Genomic DNA, 10517 nt, shown 5'->3' on the forward strand with positions numbered 1-10517 from the left:
AAATGAAATGAAGTTGCTTTACATGGGCCAATACGCATGTTGAGTAGTTTAAAGGGGGACTGCAATGTATCTAATAGTAGCCATTTATTCCACCCATAAAATCCCCTCTAGAAAAACTTCCAAAAACCGCCAACAATACTCCATTTACATGTCATGACCTGAATAAGTAATAGCAGTATTGTTATTACAAGAGCTAACGCTGAGGAGCTGTTTTTAGTGGCGACTTCATCACAGAGAGGTAACTTGATTATGCAGCTATTGACATACTGAGCCAGTGAGCTGCTGCATCGCCCCTGAGTTGGTAAAAGTTAATTCTCAATCATAAATCTTGCCTCACACTTGTATAGTAGAAGGTTGTAGCTATAAACCGAGAAGTTGGCCAACTTTGAATTTCAATTTAAACTTTAAGACATGGCGAGGAAGACACGAAAAGACGCTGGTTTGCGCCCACCTTTTCTATTTTTTTACCTCTGAACCTGAGGGCGTTTCAGTGTTATAGCTTCACCTTTAACGTTAGTTTTTAGGCCAAAATGGGTCCGTTCTCCCTTTTCTGTCTACACACTGTGTCTGCTTGTAAGTACTCCGTGATTGTGCGCTGCCGAACATGCTCCTCTGCTTGTAAAACCAGCAATGTCACGTCATGCCTGTAAAAAAAAATATATATATATATGGCAAACTGGTACTTTTCAAACAGAGTAGTACCGGTTTTGATTCATTAGTACCGCAAAACTATACCAGTACCGGTATACTGTACAACCCTAGTGCAGTGGTTCTCAAATGGGGGTACGCGTACCCCTGGGGGTACTTGAAGGTATGCCAAGGGGTACGTGAGATTTTTTTTAAATATTCTAAAAATAGCAACAATTCAAAAATCCTTTATAAATATAAATAAAAAATGATCTTTTTTTCCAAATAGTTCAAGAAAGACCACTACAAATGAGCAATATTTTGCATTGTTATACAATTTAATAAATCAGAAACTGATGACATAGTGCTGTATTTTATTTCTTTATCTCTTTTTTTCAACCAAAAATGCTTTGCTCTGATTAGGGGGTACTTGAATTAAAAATAATTTCACAGGGGGTACATCACTTAAAAAAGTTTGAGAACCACTGCCCTAGTGTATTGTTTTTCGCCATTGCAAACAGCGCTAGTGCGCACGCGCCATCTTTGGAGACGCGGCTGCTGCTACGTTTCCAGAAAGTGAGTCATGTCGTCTAAAATGCATTTTTCGATGATTAAAAAATTAAACGGTATTAATAACCGTCCGGAAGTATACCGTTTACCGTTACATTCTTACTGCCATTTATTTAGGATTTAGAGTGCATAAAAAAAGAAAAATGTGTGTACTCTTGTCTCACAGAAGGATTGTGAATGATAGGCAAAATTCTTAAATAAACGTGCAATTCCCTTTTAGGAAAGAGTGAGAGTTGAAAGTTAATTTTAAGAGAATTACCGTAATCAATTGTCTCTTTTATTGTTTCAGTCAAGAGTGAAAAATCACCTCCAGGAAAAGGCTGCAGTCACATAAAGTTAGAAAAAAACTACTGGCAGCTGCCAGAAAGCATCCCACATGGTCTACTGGGAACAGACTGAACTGGGAAACAAAGGCTCTGCTTGTGTTTCACTGTAGTACGGCCTTTTGTGCGGGGGAATGGACTAACACTGAAGCAGTGTCTCCTTCCTCGCACAACCTGTTAGTCTCCTAAGCTTGACAAGCAGGTCTTATTGAGGTCCACGTAAGCTTTGATGGATTTTGTGTGCGGCGTACATCATGGAAACCGAAAAGGCAGCCTCACATTTCTCACAGTTGAGTTGTACGAGGGCGTCACAGACTGAATGAGAAGCAAAAACAAAAAAAAAGAGGGGGAGGGTGTGGTGGCTGAGTTAGGATGGGAAGAAGGGAGGGGGGTCTTTTCATTTCTTATTGGAGGCAACAATAGTCTTTGTCCAACGTCTTCCACCATTCCTATTAGGGGCTCCCCGAGGGAGGTGCTTCTCCATAGTAACTGTGACAAAAAAGGCAGTTCCGAGGAGAGCGAGCTGGCAGCTGCAGAAGCTCTGCACACTTGTTGATCCGCAAAAGTAGCTTGATGAGCGCTCCAGAATCGCCCGCAGGGCCAGCAACCCGTCATGGACCGTGACAGCTACACCGAAGACTCGCTGTCCAGCATGGTTCTGGAGAACGTGAAGAACAAATTGATCGACGCCTTCAGGGCGAGCAGCGGAGATCACGGAGAGGATGCGGGCGCCTCGGCGAGGCCACTCAGCATCAGCAGGAGTTATCAAGCCAACGAGGAGCTGAGGAGGGCGCAGATAGATGGAGCCATAACCTGGCTCAGGTCTGAGCTGGTACGTTCATTTTTATAATCTTTCTGCACACATTAACTCCATTATGTTTCATAATTTCTATTAATGAAAATCCCTGTGCACTTTTACATTACCATAATACCCCAAATATATAATATAATAGGATTTTGGTATTCATTACATAATCATCTCGATAATGTAATACATTGTATACATTTTGGATTTATTTAAAAAAAAATATATTATTTAATGTATATTTTCCAAATTTTGGTGTAGATCTTGCTTTAAAAAAATTGTCAGGTTTGTTTTGTATGCTACAAAATGTATTATTATTAGTTATTAGTATTACAATTTCTACGTTTATCCTTATTACAGTGCGTCTTATTCCTTTCATGTTTACTGTTTATTTAATATTGTGGGGCACAAAATTGCACACATTAGACACCCTCGGATTAGATGCACGTTTCTCTTATCTTGCATCAGACCACTGATTGGTCAGCTGCCACGTGCTGTCAATCATTGTCACGTTAGCAAGAAGGCAGCCCCAGATAGCCAATCAATGAGCTTGTGGACTGTCTAAAAGGGAAAATATTCAACCTGAGCGGCCGTTTTCCGCCTGACACTAGGGCTTGACTCCTCTCTGTTTAATAGCGCAACATTATTAAAAAGTGAATGGACAAAAAGGGCCGGGGATATGTTCCTGCCGCCCTCTAAATTACATCCATGTCACTCACCACTTCCCAGTTCACTTATCGCATATTTTATTACCCATTTAAGTTTCATGTTAAAATTAAGTCAGTTTTCCAGTGTATAAAGTGTTGTCGGAGCATTGGAAGTGTTTGTGTGTGTGTGTAAAAACTGTCGAGTTTATCCATCCATCCATCCATCTTCTTATCCGAGGTCGGGTCGCGGGGGCAGCAGCCTAAGCAGGGAAGCCCAGACTTCCCTCTCCCCAGCCACTTCGTCCAGCTCCTCCCGGGGGATCCCGAGGCGTTCCCAGGCCAGCCGGGAGACATAGTCTTCCCAACGTGTCCTGGGTCTTCCTCGTGGCCTCCTACCGGTCGGACATGCCCTAAACACCTCCTTAGGGAGGCGCTCGGGTGGCATCCTGACCAGATGCCCGAACCACCTCATCTGGCTCCTCTCGATGTGGAGGAGCAGCGGCTTTACTTTGAGCTTCCCCCGGATGACAGAGCTTCTCACCCTATCTCTAAGGGAGAGCCCCGCCACCCGGCGGAGGAAACTCATTTCGGCCGCTTGTACCCGTGATCTTGTCCTTTCGGTCATAACCCAAAGCTCATGACCATAGGTGAGGATGGGAACGTAGATCGACCGGTAAATTGAGAGCTTTGCCTTCCGGCTCAGCTCCTTCTTCACCACAACGGATCGATACAGCGTCCGCATTACTGAAGACGCCGCACCGATCCGCCTGTCGATCTCACGATCCACTCTTCCCTCACTCGTGAACAAGACTCCGAGGTACTTGAACTCCTCCACTTGGGGCAAGATCTCCTCCCCAACCCGGAGATGGCACTCCACCCTTTTCCGGGCGAGAACCATGGACTCGGACTTGGAGGTGCTGATTCTCATCCCAGTCGCTTCACACTCAGCTGCGAACCGATCCAGTGAGAGCTGAAGATCCTGGCCAGATGAAGCCATCAGGACCAAATCATCTGCAAAAAGCAGAGACCTAATCCTGCAGCCACCAAACCGGATCCCCTCAACGCCTTGACTGCGCCTAGAAATTCTGTCCATAAAAGTTATGAACAGAATCGGTGACAAAGGGCAGCCTTGGCGGAGTCCAACCCTCACCGGAAACGTGTCCGACTTACTGCCGGCAATGCGAACCAAGCTCTGACACTGATCATACAGGGAGCGGACCGCCACAATCAGACAGTCCGAAACCCCATACTCTCTGAGCACTCCCCACAGGACTTCCCGAGGGACACGGTCGAATGCCTTCTCCAAGTCCACAAAGCACATGTAGACTGGTTGGGCAAACTCCCATGCACCCTCAAGGACCCTGCCGAGAGTATAGAGCTGGTCCACAGTTCCACGACCAGGACGAAAACCACACTGTTCCTTCTGAATCCGAGGTTCGACTATCCGGCGTAGCCTCCTCTCCAGTACACCTGAATAGACCTTACCGGGAAGGCTGAGGAGTGTGATCCCACGATAGTTAGAACACACCCTCCGGTTCCCCTTTTTAAAGAGAGGAACCACCACCCCGGTCTGCCAATCCAGAGGTACTGCCCCCGATGTCCACGCGATGCTGCAGAGTCTTGTCAACCAAGACAGCCCTACAGCATCCAGAGCCTTAAGGAACTCCGGGCGGATCTCATCCACCCCGGGGGCCTTGCCACCGAGGAGCTTTTTAACTACCTCAGCAACCTCAGCCCCAGAAATAGGAGAGCCCACCACAGATTCCTCAGGCACTGCTTCCTCATAGGAAGACGTGTTGGTGGGATTGAGGAGGTCTTCGAAGTATTCCCTCCACCGATCCACAACTTCCGCAGTCGAGGTCAGCAGAACACCATCCGCACCATACACGGTGTTGGTAGTGCACTGCTTCCCCTTCCTGAGGCGGTGGATGGTGGTCCAGAATCGCTTCGAAGCCGTCCGGAAGTCGTTTTCCATGGCTTCCCCGAACTCCTCCCATGTCCGAGTTTTTGCCTCCGCGACCGCTGAAGCCGCACACCGCTTGGCCTGTCGGTACCTGTCCGCTGCCTCAGGAGTCCCATGAGCCAAAAGAACCCGATAGGACTCCTTCTTCAGCTTGACGGCATCCCTCACCGCCGGTGTCCACCAACGGGTTCTAGGATTACCGCCACGACAGGCACCAACTACCTTGCGGCCACAGCTCCAATCAGCCGCCTCGACAATAGAGGTGCGGAACATGGTCCACTCGGACTCAATGTCCAGCACCTCCCTCGTGACATGTTCAAAGTTCTTCCGGAGGTGGGAATTGAAACTCTCTCTGACAGGAGACTCTGCCAGACGTTCCCAGCAAACCCTCACAATGCGTTTGGGCCTGCCAGGTCTGTCCGGCATCCTCCCCCACCATCGCAGCCAACTCACCACCAGGTGGTGATCGGTAGAAAGCTCCGCCCCTCTCTTCATCCGAGTGTCCAAAACATGAGGCCGCAAATCCGATGACACAACTACAAAGTCGATCATAGAACTGCGGCCTAGGGTGTCCTGGTGCCAAGTGCACATATGGACACCCTTATGCTTGAACATGGTGTTCGTTATGGACAATCCGTGACGGGCACAAAAGTCCAATAACAAAACACCACTTGGGTTCAGATCCGGGCGGCCATTCTTCCCAATCACGCCTCTCCAGGTTTCACTGTCGTTGCCAATATGAGCGTTGAAGTCCCCCAGTAGAACGAGGGAATCACCCGGGGGAGCACTCTCAAGTACTCCCTCGAGTGAATCCAAAAAGGGTGGGTACTCTGAGCTGCTGTTTGGCGCGTAAGCGCAAACAGCAGTCAGGACCCGTCCCCCCATCCGAAGGCGGAGGGAAGCTACCCTCTCGTCCACCGGGTTGAACTCCAACATGCAGGCTCTGAGCCGGGGGGCAACAAGAATTGCCACCCCAGCCCGTCGCCTCTCACTGCTGGCAACGCCAGAGTGGAAGAGAGTCCAGCCCCTCTCGAGAGAACTGGTTCCAGAGCCCTTGCTGTGCGTCGAGGTGAGTCCGACTATATCCAACCGGAACTTCTCTACCTCGCGCACTAGCTCAGGCTCCTTCCCCCCCAGCGAGGTGACGTTCCACGTCCCAAGAGCTAGCTTCTGTAGCCGAGGATCGGACCGCCAAGTGCCCTGCCTTCGGCTACCGCCCAGCTCACATTGCACCCGACCTCTATGGCCCCTGCTATGGGTGGTGAGCCCATTGGAGGGGAACCCACGTTGCCTCTTCGGGCTGTGCCCGGCCGGGCCCCATGGGGACAGGCCCGGCCACCAGGCGCTCGCCATCGTGCCCCAACTCCGGGCCTGGCTCCGGAGGGGGGCCCCGGTGACCCGCGTCCGGGCGAGGGAAATCTGAGTCTCGGTTCTTGCATTTCCATAGAAGTCTTCGAGCTGCTCTTTGTCTGATCCCTCACCTAGGACCTGTTTGTCTTGGGAGACCCTACCAGGGGGCATGGAAGCCCCCGGACAACATAGCTCCTAGGATCATTGGGACACGCAAACTCCTCTACCACGTTAAGGTGGCAGCTCAGAGAGGAGTGTCGAGTTTATAAGATGTTAAATGCATATAATAAATAATAAAAGTAAATATTGTCCCTACTTCGTGGAAACGAATAAAAAACCAGGGACCATTGTACTCAACGATGTGTGCAGTACTGTAATTACTGTAATTCTATGCTTGTCCATCATGAGCTGATTGAGTTGTCTCTCTGTCATGCAGTTGGAAATGCGCTCACAGGACCTCCAGCTGGCCCAAACACTGCTCGGACTCAACTCCGAGATCCAAAGACTAAGAAGGGAGAGTTATGGAGCTGTGGAGGAAGTCGGGGATTATCATCCCTAACGGGTGCAGTCTAAATGCTGCAGGAACACATGGCTTCTTTTTATATGAGATGAAATGGTGACAAAATGTAATAAATTGACAATGGTTACCGATATCAATCAATCAAAGTTTACTTATATAGCCTTAAATCACAAGTGTCTCAAAGGGCTGCACAAGCCACAACGACATCCTGACTATAGAAAGAAAAGAAGGAGAAAAACATGCTTAGTTTGTGGAATGTGTGCATGTTTGTGTGATGTTTTGCACTTTCACCAATAAAGTTAATTAATTGTATGACAAATAAAAAGATTCTGTACTTATCTTTATTGTGCTGGCGTCTGTTTGCTAGAAATCTAAGCTTGGCAATACATCCAAGTGTCATTTAATGCATGCCACCTATAACAGTAGCTTAGGATATGTTTATGTTTTTTAGCATCTTTAGTTTGAATAAATATACATTAGGGGCCTCATGTAAGCTATAAACCTGGCGTACGATCACTTTTACGGCAAAGATGAGATGTACCCAGACTGACGTTGACGTGGAAATGTACAAGCGCTGCCTCACGCCAAGTTCATGGCTAACGTACGTACATTTCTACAGGCTGCGAATACTTTAGCGACACACAGAGGTGGTCGTTCCACCCCATCCATATAGCTTCATTTTCAAATGAAACTGTAATCTGGCTCATGTGAGCAGGCTACTGTATAAATAAAATAGGAAGGGCTTTAGGAACCTGCCAGTCAGAGTTCAGGGTTAACTGCACCAATAAAAGGCCGACTTCCGTTTTATATCACGCTTGACGCCAAAACCTCTGAGCTTTGACGCACATTCAGTAATCTTTGACGCACATTAAAGGATGTTGTGGTGGACAAGAGTAGAGGTCGATTAACAATTGACACCTGGCTAAGAATTGTTTTATCGTGCACCATTTTTACATGTCACTGTTTTTTTATCAATCAAAGGCCACAAATTTTTAAAATCCTGGCCATAGTGCCACATTCTGTAGTAGTTCTAAGTGGGCGTGGGTACTAAAAGCATTTGGAACTATAATAGAGCTAAAACAGGTTGCCAGAATAAACTGGAGGAGGCTGAACTTTAGTTTGGTACATTTGTTTCGCACAGAAGACACAAGGCACTTAGTAGTTAAAAGGCAACCGTTTAACAGTAGCTCTGAATTAAAACCAGTACTGCTCAAGCACATGGCTACTTTCAATATGATTTGCGTTATTAAAGGAGGCGTGGCCTGGACGTGTTCTGGTAGTATATCAAAGAGCTGTTAAAGTAGCAAAAAGCACCTATTTTTCTAATCTTGTGTCTAAAAATAGCCACAAACCACACATGCTATTTAACATTTTGAACTCTCTTATTAATTCACTGAACTCCAACTGTGTGGTGTCTTCTTTTACTCTCTGTGAACAATTTTTGACATATAGTTGACGAATAGTTCAACAGATAAAACCCTCTGCATGTCCACTGGACATTATCCTATGTCGGCTTTTTAAAAAAATTTTTTTTAACTATTGGGCCTTTTATTATCCATCTAGTCAATTCTTCCCTGAGGTGTGGATGTTTCCCAACCTCATTGAAACATGCTGTGGTCCAACCACCAATCAAAAAGAATAACCTTGACCCCAAATTATTTTATTTTATTTTAGACAAGTCTCGAAATTTCCATTTTTATCCAAGGTCCTAGAGAAGGTTGTTTATGATCAACTTCTTCCTTATCTTAACTTAAATGGTATTGGAGAACATTTTCAGTCTGGCTTTAAATCACAACATAGCACCGAACTGCCCTTTGAAGAGTTTTTAATGACCTGCTTTTAGCTGTGGACTCAGTCAATCTGCAGTTCTTTTGCCTTTAGATTTGACTGGACAAACAAATTAGCTCTGTCATTAAATCAAAGCTTCTTTCAGCTAAGACTCCTTGCAATAATAAAACAGTATTTTCCACTGGTTGACTTTGAAAGAGCTAATCGAGCATTTGTGACGTCACGCCTGGCTTACTGTAATTTTTTTAACGTAGGCCTGCATCAGTGCTCTCACCAGCCCTTGCAGAACTCTGTTGCTCGTCTTTTAACTCAAACCAAACGACGTGAGTACATTACCCCTGTACTGGCTTCCCTTCATTGGCTCCCAGTTACTTTCAGAGTTAATTTAAAAATGTTACTTATTGTTTTTAAACGCTTACACCAAGAACCCCCGCCCTATCTTATTGAGCTGCTGCAGCCTTATTGTCCCAGCCAGACCCTGAGGTCTTCAGACCAGCTCCTCGTGGCTGTGCCAAAAACTAGGCTAAAAACCAGAGGAGATAGAGCCTTTTCAGTGGCAGGGACCAGACTGTGGAACAACCTTCCCCTATTCGTTAAATCCTCCCAGTCTCTGAGCCAATTTAAATCTAGTCTATAAACATATTTTTACTCCTTGGCGTTCAAATCCAGTTAGGCAGGATTTCTTGGTTGGTTTTATTTCTTGTTTTATTCTTTTTTATTTATTTATTACATATTAGTATTTTAGGTGATATATTCTGCACTTCTTTTAAGGTATATTTAACTATTGTGTTTTATTCATCCTTCTGTGTTACAATGTAAATGTGACACGTAGTGCCCTTTTTTGTTTCAAATTGTTTCTTAAGTTTGGCCAACTGGGGTTGTTTTTAAATGTGCTGTATAAATAAATAAACTGAACTGAACTGAACTGGGCATGACAAGCCACGCCGACATCTGGGACCAATTTTAAGTTTATTTCGGCGTAAAAAAGAAATTAGTTTAATACATATGAAATTTTTACTGCCGTACGCAGTTTTCTGGATTTGAATGTACTTCGTTTTTTTAGTAGGAACGCCTCTGTTCTCTAAATGTATCTTCATCAAGCTATTTGGACCCACACTTTTTTCACTATTGCCCTGTCACGTCATGTTTTATCACGGCATGGAGCTCACAGCGGTCCCGTTTAAGGTCAACGAGCATGCAGCGCTAACGAACCGTGCCGATAACTTCCTTGTTATTGCATCCATGCGGGACACAGTCACAGCCGATGCCAATCAGACTTTGTAGACAGAAGTATTGAGACAAGCCAGTTAATCAATTTCAGGGCTTCATCTTACGTTGTGGACAACCGAGCGGCAAAGAAAGGTTCATAAAAACATGCTCTGAGATGTTTGGTGTGGAAAAACTCAAAGCCAAGACCTCAACCCCCTTCAAATAGTTGTTAATTTAGGTCTTTGGGGCACCACAATAGTGTACTGAGTGTGTCGCACAATATCAAGCATTGGTGCTTTACTGCAGGGATATTTAACAAAATTATTTTGGGGGCCACATATCCAGAAAGCTGAGGACCAGGGGAAGCGGACATCTTATTATTAGTTTTATTCTGTATACTCCAGAGAACCAATGCTCTCTAGAGCAGTGGTCCCCAACCTTTTTGTAACTGCGGACCGGTCAACGCTTGAAAATTTGCCCCATGGTATGGTATTATATATATATATATATTTTTTGTCATAAAAACATACAATCAGGTGTGCTTACGGACTGTATCCCTGCTGACTGTATTGATATATATTGATATATAATGTAGGAACCAGAAATATTAATAACAGAAAAAAACAACCCTTTTGTGCGAATGAGTGTAAATGGGGGAGAGAGGTTTTATGGGTTGGTGCACTAATTGTAAGTGTATCTTGTGTTTTTTATGTTG

At 45.5% G+C, this 10517-nt stretch overlaps 1 protein-coding gene across 1 annotated transcript; it reads left to right on the forward strand.

Moving 5' to 3' along the window:
• The first annotated feature begins 1938 nt into the window (after nucleotides 1-1938).
• On the forward strand, nucleotides 1939-7109 carry aard (alanine and arginine rich domain containing protein). The gene is made up of 2 exons (XM_061983384.1): nucleotides 1939-2352; nucleotides 6722-7109. The coding sequence occupies exons 1-2, from the start codon at nucleotides 2134-2136 to the stop codon at nucleotides 6842-6844; spliced, it is 342 nt and encodes a 113-aa protein (XP_061839368.1). The 5' UTR covers nucleotides 1939-2133; the 3' UTR covers nucleotides 6845-7109.
• Nucleotides 7110-10517: the final 3408 nt, after the last annotated feature.

This window comes from Nerophis lumbriciformis, linkage group LG21 (assembly GCF_033978685.3).
Source record: "Nerophis lumbriciformis linkage group LG21, RoL_Nlum_v2.1, whole genome shotgun sequence".
Classification (NCBI taxonomy): domain Eukaryota; kingdom Metazoa; phylum Chordata; class Actinopteri; order Syngnathiformes; family Syngnathidae; genus Nerophis; species Nerophis lumbriciformis.